This window comes from Mus musculus, chromosome 4, assembly GCF_000001635.26.
Source record: "Mus musculus strain C57BL/6J chromosome 4, GRCm38.p6 C57BL/6J".
In the NCBI taxonomy this organism is placed as follows: domain Eukaryota; kingdom Metazoa; phylum Chordata; class Mammalia; order Rodentia; family Muridae; genus Mus; species Mus musculus.
Genome location: NC_000070.6, coordinates 144,372,261 through 144,382,720, shown reverse-complemented (window position 1 = coordinate 144,382,720; position 10,460 = coordinate 144,372,261). Strand labels below are relative to the sequence as shown.

Below are 10,460 nucleotides of genomic sequence, written 5' to 3'. Positions count from 1 at the left end.
GTGGGAACTGAACCTGGGTCCTCTAGGAAGAGCAGCAAGTGCTCTTAACCACTCAGGCTTTTCTCAGCGTCTATTTCTATCTAAGGGAATTTTTTTTTGTTTGTTTTTGGTGGTGGTTTTTTTCTTTTAACATGTGAGTCCAACTACGGTTAATCAGGCTTGACATAAAGTGTCTTTACCTGCTGAGCCATCTTCTTGGCTCTTGTGTTTGAGACAGGGTATCATGTAACCCAGGCTGTCCTCAAACTTCTACTCCTCTAGCTTTTACATCCCAAGTGTTGGGACTACAGGCCAGTGCCTTCAAGTCTGGTGTTGTCTGGTATTGGTTTGGTTTGGTTTCATTTCGTTTTCAGTCTAGATAAACAGACTAAATCCTTTGCTATGTCTGTTCCCTAAGGCCTAAGGTGGTGCTCACTAACTGAGAAGTCTCATTGTTTGTGACACGAATTTCCACAAGTTTTGAAATCACTTGATTTTTACAATTGAATTCCACTGTTTCCCTTTTAATTACTTTATACAAGGAAAACAGGATCGCTGGGTGGAGATTCCAATGTCTAAGCAGCTAGTAGCAGGTTGCATTCGGGAGTTGCAGCTGTGAGGGGAGGCCTGCGTAGTAATGTAGTTAAAGCCTCAGCAGTGCCAGTGAAGACACTGTCTAGGAACTTGGAGTCACGTGCGGGCTGGCTTGGATAGAAAGCTCTCTGTCCCATCTGGTAAGTCGCTGACCTCCACTGAGACCCTTCTGCTCCCTTCTCCCCAGATGAGGCTCTTGGTGGTTCCACCTAGAGTCCTGCTCCACTGAGGTTGAAGGGTCAGGTCACTTCTTGAGCCCAGGAATTCTAGGCTAGCCTGAGCAATATAACTAGGCTGGAAGAGGATCTCAGCACCGTCTACAGCCAATTTCTGGTAGCCAAGTGTGCATGCACTTGATATGTTATAATCTTGATTCAGACTCTTAGGTGAACCGAATGTTTTCCTGATTTTGTGGCAAACTTGTTATATATCCCAGGTTGGCCTGAAACTCACAATGGGTGATTTCCTTCACTCTGTATCACATGAATGCCTGGAGCCTCTGAAGGCAGAAGAGTCCTAGAAGTGGATCTGTGAGCCATCAAGTGCCTGCTGAGAATTCAATCCCAGCTCTCAGAGCAGCCAGCTCACTTAGGCACTGAGTTATTCCCCCCATCCCCCAACCCCTGTTTTTTGAGACATGGTCTCAGTATGTAACCCTGGCCTGGCCTTAAATTCAAAGGTATCAGCCTGCCTCTGCCTTTCAAGCACTGCTGTGGTTAGAGCATTTACAAACATGCTCAGCTTTGCCTAATCATTTTAATTTCTGCTTTTCGCTTATTTTACATTACATTATTTGCTTGTTTGTTAAGAGCTTGCTTGTCTCTGCATAGTCCTGGTTGTCCTAGAACTCAATAGGAAGACCAGGCTAGCATCAATGAGTTTCTCATGCTATTGCCTCTGGAATGCTGAGATTAAAGACATGCACCCCCATACCTGGCTATTTTACATAACATTTAAAGCAAGACTTTGATGGCACAGACTTGTAAACTTGGAAAACCAAGGCAGGAAGAATATGGGTTAGAGACCAGCATAAAGTACACAGGGAGCCCCTATTTGAAAGAAAAAAAAAAGTGGGGATAAGCTGTGGAGTGCTCTCCTGGGATATGTGTGGAATGCTCCCTCCCAAGAGCCATTGACCTCTTCATCAGAGTAGATGTGGTTACTTGATCATGCGTATTGACCTTCCATTATGGGAGGGACATTAGACCCTCACCTGAGGTGTTGTCCCCATGCCAGCTGTATACAATTCTGTCCTAACTGCTCCACGTCTCAGGAGGCTGAGCATATTGGAGGGGAAGGTTAGCTGAAGGAAGGATTCCATCTTTGCAGCTATGGGAATGTCATGTTGGAGTGTTGGGTGGGATTGTGTGTGGTGACTATTTGGGGGTCACTTAGGCTCCTGTATGTAACCTTACCCATGAACCTGTATAAAAATCTGATAACATCATTGGCTGGTCAAGTTGAACTTGGGTGGGAAGCTCCCATGTTACTATTGGTGGTTTAGTTGGGGTGACAACTTATTAGTTCACATCTACCCAGGGATTGTTCATAGAACTGGGTTGACTTTTGCCTTGTTCACATTAAGAAATTGCTCCATCATTGAGCCACATTCTCAGCCTACTTTGCTTATTTATTTCATAATATTCATGCACTGCTCACAGATGCCAGAAGAGGGCCCTGTATCCATTGGAACTGGGGTTACAAATGACTGAGCTATCTATGAAAGTGTTGGGCATCAACTTCGGGTCCTCTGTAGCAGCAAACATGCTTCATCCTAGTCTTAGGACTAGTGTGACAAAGTTGGGCAGCGTTTGGTTATTGTTTGGTAGATACATGGTGACGAAATGACATCTCCTAATTAATTATACTTATTTTGAAGAAAGAAACACTAGAAAGGAAGGGGGTAATGACTTTGCAAGTTTGTAGAACAAAGCTGTTTAGGGTTGGGGAGCTATAGTTAGAGAGTTGAAAGTCAAGGAGGACAGAAACCAGGTCACTGAGAGACTTGTAACCTGGAACTCTGTTTTCTGAGATTGGGGTGGGGTGGGGGTGTCTCACTCTGTAGCCCCACATGGGAATCACTATGGAGCCTGGGTTAGTCTCAAACTCAGGAACATCCTCCTGCCTCAGCCTCATGATGATACATGTAAGCAGCAGACGTGAAAAGGTACACTTTTCATTAAAACCTACAGAAAACTTCCAGATGTGATATTGAACCCTTGATACCAGCCCTTAGGTGGCAGAGGTGGGAGCATCTCTGAGTCTGAGGCCAGCCTGGTCTACATAAAGAATTCCAGGCCAGAGCTACATTAAGAGAGACTGTCTAAAAAATAAAATAAAAATTTACAAAAAATCTGAGGCAAACAATTTTTTTAAAAAAATATTTATTTTATATATGTGAGTGTACTGTTGCTGTCCTCAGACACACCATAAGAGGGTATCAGAACCCATTACAGATGGTTGTGAGCCACAATGTGGTTACTGGGAATTGAACTCAGCACCTCTGGAAGAACAGTCAGTGCTCTTAACTGCTGAGCTATCTCTCCAGCCCATGAGACAAACATTATTAAAGTTCTCTCTATTTGGAGCTGAGAATGCAGTACTGCACAAATTATATGATCCTAAATTTTAAACTTCATATTTTACTGAATTGGATTGTTGTTGTTATTACTGAGATGGAGGTCTCTCTGTTGAGTTCAAGGCCAGCCTGGATTACAAAGAGAAACCCTGTGTGTGTGTGGGGGGGGGGGAGGTGGTGAGAATGGGGGCTTTCTGTCTGGAAACCAGGCATGTTGCTCCAAACCTTTAATCTTTGCACTGGTTAGGCAAGCATATCTGAGTTCAAGGCTAGCCTGGTCTATCTACATGTCTACAGAGTGAGTTTCCATTCTGACTACGTAGTAATAAGACTCAGCCTAATAAAGTACATGCATACATACATACATACATACATACATACAAACATACATAAGACTGGGAAACATATATAACATTATCTATAGATATGCACACAGCTAAAATGCCCATACACATAAAAATAAGTGTTTAAAACACCTTAATTTAGATGGGTGTGGGGACAAATGCATTTAATCCCAGCACTCGAGAGAAAGAGACAGGTGGATCTTTGACTTTGAGTCCAGCCTTCAGAGTGAGTTCCAGGACAGCCAGGATTACACAAAGAAACAAAAACAAGACAAAACAAGGCCACCTTAATTAAAACAAATAAACCTCTTGGTACTTGTGTCATATTGTTCTGTGTTCTGGGTTTGAGAATACTGCTCTGTTGGCATCTGCTTCTACATCATTGCCAGCTAACCATTAGATACCTGGGCAAGGCACCAAAAGTCTTCATGCTCAATATGCCTGAAGCTGGGTGTGGATTTAAATATTTTGCTACTACTTAGCACAAATGAGGCAGCCTTTTGTTTCTGCAAGAAACATTAGAGCCTCCATATCAGATAAATTGGACAAAATATTTAATTTGTGTACACTGGTTGGAGAGACATCAAGTTAGGGCAAAGTTAGGATATCTTATTGAAGTTTCATGTAGCCCTGGCTGATGTCCATTTTGCAAAGTAGTTGAAGCTGGGCTTGATCCCTTGATTCTCCTATCTTTCTTTTGAGACAGGGTTTCTCTGTAGCTCTAGTGGTCAGGGAATTGAGAGAGAGTTAGTTTACCTTCATATATCCATATGCACCACTTGTGTGTCTGAGAAGGTGCATCAGATTTCCTGGAACTGGAGTTACAGTTGTTACCTAATATGTGAAGGCTGAGAATCAAATCCAAGTCTTCTACAAGCACAACAAGCACTCTTAATTGCTGAACCACCACTCTAGCTCTAGACCTCTTGTCTTTCAAGTGCTGGGAATACAGGTCTGTGCCACTACTGCCAGCAATACAGGGTTTTGAGTAGTGAGAAAAACTACCCCAGGGGGTTTAAGTCAGCTTCCAAGATCCTCAGGACTCCCTTCCCACGGGGAATGGGTGATAATGAAGTAGGCTGTGGCCAGTGATGCTTGGGAGAAGATAGCTACTGCAACCAGCAGTGAGCACTGTGACTTTGTGCTCAGTGGAACCTGGAGTGGAATGAGCAGGGACTGTGGCCCTGTGATGGGTGAGAAGGCTTGTCTAAGCATTAACAGATAAATAGATGTTCCTTTTTTTTTTTTTTCTCACGCTTTTCCAGGATCTTTATCCCTGAAGAACCATCAAGATGAGCAGCAAGCCCTTACTCACACTCCAAGAGCTGGCAGCCCAGAACATTCTGAGGAATGAGGCTTTGGCCATCAGCGCTTTGCAGTACTTACCTGAACTATTCTTACCACAACTGTTGAAGCAAGCCTACGATGGTAACCATCTTAAGGTCCTGAGGGCAATAGTATCTTCCTGGCCTTTCCCTCGCCTTCCTCTTGGAGCTCTGAAGAAGAGAACACCCTACTTGGAGACTCAATTACAAGTTGTCTTAGAGGAGGTTGATAAGCTGCTTATCCAGGAGGTTCACCCCAGGCAAGGAAGACTTAGGTACACTCAGAGGGTAGCCCAGAAAATCTAGAGCAGAGATGAAGGGGAGTCAGGTGTGGAAGGGTACAAGGATGTGGTGGAGGATTCTTATGCCAGCAGCTTGGAGAACCACAAAGGTTTTGGCCATTGCTGTGCCATCTTGGAAAGGGCTGTGGAGTATGCAGGACTTATGTTGGATACAGCAGTAGCTGAAGGACTGCCCCTGATTTCATGGGTATTAGAAGTGGGACAGAGACATAGAGAAGACCATGGAAAAGAGTGAGACACAGAATGGAAGGCCAGCTTCAGTCCTATAATAAAGACACACATTAGATATTGTCCCTTTGCCTAGCTACTGAGACTTGTTTTTCTGTTTTACCCACAGGGAGTACAAACTAGAAGTGCTGGATTTACGGTCTGTGGGACAAAACTATTTGAATGTGTGGCCTGGGGCCATGGATGACTGGTTACCCAAGACCACTCAAACAGATCCTTGCTGTTCTAAGACAGTAATGACACAGCCCTTGAAAGTACTAGTGGACTTGCAGCTCAACAATAGAGGCCAGAGTAGGCTGTTCTCCTACCTCGTTCAGTGGAGTGATAGGAGGAAAGGGTTGTTACAGCTGTACTGTAATAAGCTTCAGATCTGGTCACCATCCCAACAAAACTACAGGAAGCTCTCACAAAAGGTGAACCTGGACTATGTGGAAACACTGGGCCTGCATTCCTCCTGCAGTCCATCCTTCTTGCTTAACTTTGCTCCTTACTTGCGCCAAATGAGGAACTTGCGTAAACTTGCTCTCTCCAACATCCGTGAAGAACACATTATCTCTCCGGAGAAGAGGAGGTGTATCATCACCAGGTTCACCTTGCAGATCCTTAAGCTGGAGAGCCTCCAGAAGCTGCATCTAGATGCTGTCTGCTTCCTTGAGGGACACCTAGACCAGCTGCTTGGGTAAAGACATGCTCGCAGAGCAAAGCAAATCAAACCCTTATTCCTTTACATTAGTGGGTCCTTGGGTCCTTGCTGCCACTGTAGTTTGGCAGTACAGAGTCATTAGCATATCAGGGTGTCATTTTCATCTCTGCTCTGGCCTGGAGAGAAGTCTCACATAATCACTAATGGAAAGATGCAGCCCTAGCCTGGAGTTGGTGGTCTTCAAAGAGGTGCATGCTGAGAAGCCCATTAGAAGTCAATGAGAAGCCTGGCATGGTGGCCCACACCTTTAATAGTCCCAGCACTTGGGAGGCAGAGGCAGGTGGATTTCTGAGTTCGAGGCCAGCCTGGTCTACAGTGTGAGTTCCAGGACAGCCAGGGCTATACAGAGAAACCCTGTCTCAAAAAACCAAAAAAAAAAACCAAAAAAAAAAAAAAAAAAAAAAGTCAATGAGATCTAGTGAGTGGATTCTGCTGTCTTCCTTAGCTAGGGTGTTTCAACTAAGAGGGGAAGAGACAAGTGAAAAGGACATTGTTACAACTAACTGTGTTAGGTCCCTATCTGTGCTCTATTCAGCAGGCATGTGATTGGACATATCAGCTTGCCTACAATTTCTCATATAGGAAATACTGGAATTTTTCTTTAAATGTAATGGTATTTTTTTTTAATGTTATCCTATAGAAATAAATGAAAAATTCCAAAAGTTTTTAACAGGTATTTCCCTTGGAGCCAAGCTGAAGTATGAATCATTTTGCCTCTCTTGATTCTGACTGGTCTACATATTTTCATTTTCTCATAACTAGATTTATATGATGAAATTATTCAATCAAAAACTGCATCTGAATAGTGCAGGCTTATTCATGATGTGACCCGTCCAGCAGGTCCAGTTATTCGAGGGTCTCGAGGGGACCTTCTCCTAAGAACCAAATGGGGGGAAAAGAGAGACGAGGGCCTTGTGTGAATAACGACATGGAAATGTTCTGAGTTGCATCAAGGCCCCAATGTATTAGCCAGGCCCAAGGTTTAAATGCACAAGCAAAAGGGGAAGTACAGATAATTATCAGTGGGAGGGGTGGGGCAATAGAATTGCACAAGCAAAAGGAGAAGTACTTATCAGTGGGGGGGGGGGCAATAGAAATTTTTTCTTTTGGCTGCTACGGGGGGGGGGGGGAAGGCAGGAACTTGGTGGTATCAGGGTGTGGTCAGGACATCAGCGATAACTTAGGGCTGGAATATTCTGTAGTTGTTCTCGGAATTGGTGTGTCGGTGGCCCGCTTTTGACCCCCTTTTCTTCTCAGGGGGAGAGGCCCAATTCAGAGATCAGTACAATTGTGTTGTCTTAATGGCTCCCAAAAATGATGGTCGTATTTGAAGTCTTTGAGCACAAATTAAAGTTTGCCCTTTTTGAAGGAATAGGAAAAATTTGCTATACAGATGTTTTGATATTTTATGTGTATGTGTGTGAGTCTGAGTATAGGTTTGTATATCACTTGCCTATGGAGATCAGAAGAAAGCATCATCGATTTGATCCCCAGGTACGGTTTCAGGTGAGCCACCATGTGGGTAGTGGGAACTGAATCCACATTCTTTCCAAGAATGGCAAATGATCTTAACTACTAGCACCTAACTTTGTTTTATATTGGTTTTGTTTGTTTGTTTGTTTTTTGAAATAGGGTTTCTCTAGCCCTAGTTGTCCTATAGACCAGGCTGCTGTCAATTTCACAGAGATGCACTTACCTTTGTCCCCACTCCCAGTGCTGGGATTAAAAGCAGGTGCGACCTTCATCACTATATTCTAAGCCATTTATTTTGTGTGTTTCAGGGGAGTGGGGAGGGAAGCCTATAGGTCTTGTGGAGGCCAGAGGACAACTTGTAAGAGTCAGTTCTCTTCCTACTACCATGTAGATCCTAGGGATGAATCATAGACTGTAAGCCCCTTTGGGTAGAGGTACCTTTATCTGCTAAGCAGTCTCACCTTAGAATGGGCTGGGTTTGTTGTTGCTTGTTTGTTTTTTGTTCTGTTTATTTTATTATTATTTTTTTTTTTGGTGTGTGTGTGTGTGTGTGTGTGTGTGTGTGTGTGTGTGTGTGTGTGTGTAACAAGGTTTCTTCACGTAGCCCTGAATGTCCTGGAAGTCATTCTGTGGACCTCTGTAGATGTTCTGGCCTCTAACTAGGAGCTCTGCTTGCCTCTGCCTCCTGAGTATTGTGATCAAAGGTGTGCGGCTATGCCAGTGCCTGGCAAATACAGAAGTGGATGCTCACAGTCATCTATTGGATGGAACACAGGGCCCCCAATGGAGGAGCTAGAGAAAGTTCCCAAGGAGCTGAAGGGGTCTGCAACCCTATAGGTGGAACAACAATATGAACTAATCAGTACCCCCAGAGCTTGTGTCTCTAGCTGCATATGTAGCAGAAGATGGCCTAATAGGCAATCATTGGGAAGAGAGGCCTCTTGGTTTTGCAAACTTAATATGCCCCAGTTCAGGGGAATACCAGGGCCAAGAAGTGGGAGTGGGTAGGTAGGGGAGCAGGGCAGGGGGAGGGTATAGGGAACTTTCGGGATAGCATTTGAAATGTAAATAAAGAAAATGTCTAATAAAAAATAAAAATTAAAAAAACAAAACAAAAACAAAAAGGTGTGCATCACCACCACCCAGCAGGAATGGGCTCTTTTAAAAATGACTTCTTACTATGTCCCCCAGAATGGCCTTGGCAACCTTACCACCTTGTTTCTTTTGTTTCGGCTTCCTGGTGTCAACATTGCAGTTGTGAGTTGCAATACTCCGCTTTTTTTTTTTTTTTGTTCCTTTTCAAGATAGGGTCTCACTTTGTTGCTCTGGCTATCTTGAAACTTACTGTGTAGACTAGGCTGGCCTCAAACTCACCGATATCCACTTATCTCTATATTCCAAGTGCTGGGATCAATGATGTGCACTGCTATGACCAGTTACCTTACCCAGTTTTGATGACTTTTAGACTGGCTAGGGGATGGGTAGTTGGGAATGTGAAGTGGTGACGTTAGGGAGTTGCAAAGGCATGAAACACCGGATAAAAACAGGTTGTTCTGAGGGTGTGGTTGTTCAGTGGGTAATGCAAGGCTTGTGCCAGATCTTTGTTGGGTTAATCCTTTCTGTGTGTGCCCTGCTCCTCTTACCATCACTTGAGTATTGCTTGACAGTGAAGGAAGTATGTGCAGTTAAGGATGGTGGCAGACGTTAGTACAGATTTTAGTATGTAGACTCTCATGTAGCATCATGGCTACTGATCTGTCACACAGTTATAATTTTGGCCCACATGGTCCTCCTGTATCATTCCTGGTCTTCCTCCTGTACTAGCCATCAACTCCAAGAACTGTCTGCTTCTTTTCCTCATTAGGTCCGTGAAGACCTCCTTGGATGAACTGGCAGTGACTCACTGTAATCTCTCAGTATCAGAATGGAGCCATTTTTCTGAGTTCCCATGTGTCAGTCAGTTGCAACAACTGAATTTGGAAAATGTCAGATTGACTGGTTTAAGTCCTGAACCTCTCCAAGTTCTGTTAGTAAAAGCTGGACCCACCCTGGTGGCCTTGGACTTGGAGGACTGTCACCTTGAAGATGGCCAGCTCTATGCCATCCTACCTGCCCTGAGCAAGTGCTTCAAGCTCACCAAGTTCAGTTTCTATGGGAACCAAATCTCTATGCTTGCCATGAAGGACCTACTACACCACACTGCCAGCTTGATACATCTAAGGCTGGAGCTATACCCTGTTCCTCAGGACAGTTATGACTACCATGGTACTCCCCTCATGCAAAGGATGCAACAACATTGTGATGAGCTTATGAATCTACTGAAAACATTTAGGAATCCAGGCAGAGTCTTCTTCGGTACTGACCGCTGTGATCAGTGCTGCAATAGATATATCTATAACAAAACCATTATGTGTAATTGTCGGAGATCTTACTAGCTGTATGCAAATATCAAAAACCTTGGTGGACACTGGAAGATGAAAGGCAAGGTACAGGTGTCTAGTAAGGAGACATACAACGTTCAGTTTTAGATTGCTTGCTGACATGTTGACAAGTATAATGGTTTATATTTATAAAGTTAAGACTGTTCTGTGAACAGCCACTTGAAATAAAATAAGCTGAAGTTGCTCTCATATTCTCTCCCTTTTTTTGGGGTGGTGGGGTGGGGGACTCTGTTACATCTCAACTGTGTGGCTGGTTGTGGCAGATACATGAACCTAAAGATTGCAGTAAACTCTAGTCTGATGGGAGTGTATTGAAGATGTAATCCAAGATACTCAGGACATGAGGGACAATTGGCACATTGAAGGAATTAAGAGGAAAAGGTACTGGGGCTTTTAAAACAATTTTACAAATTTTCTAAAGACTTATTTTGGAGTGTCAGTGTCTTCCCTGCATGTTTGTATGTAATGCCATGCATATCCTATGTCCTTGTGG

The 10,460-nt window shown here is 43.8% G+C and overlaps 1 protein-coding gene across 1 annotated transcript; it reads left to right on the top strand.

Annotated features, from left to right (window-relative positions):
• The first annotated feature begins 4,787 nt into the window (after positions 1-4,787).
• Positions 4,788-9,961, top strand: Pramel15 (PRAME like 15). Its single transcript, NM_001115077.1, has 3 exons — positions 4,788-5,080; positions 5,460-6,029; positions 9,391-9,961. Exons 1-3 carry the CDS (start codon positions 4,788-4,790, stop codon positions 9,959-9,961), a joined length of 1,434 nt encoding a protein of 477 aa, NP_001108549.1.
• The last annotated feature ends 499 nt before the right edge of the window (positions 9,962-10,460 follow it).

Excerpts from the sequence above, each read along its gene's own strand:
- Pramel15 (NM_001115077.1), top strand. The coding sequence starts at position 4,788 with ATGAGCAGCAAGCCCTTACTCACACTCCAAGAGCTGGCAGCCCAGAAC. Across the intron at positions 5,081-5,459 it reads ATCCAGGAGGTTCACCCCAG|GGAGTACAAACTAGAAGTGC; the intron begins GCAAGGAAGACT and ends TTTTACCCACAG. Across the intron at positions 6,030-9,390 it reads CACCTAGACCAGCTGCTTGG|GTCCGTGAAGACCTCCTTGG; the intron begins GTAAAGACATGC and ends TTTCCTCATTAG.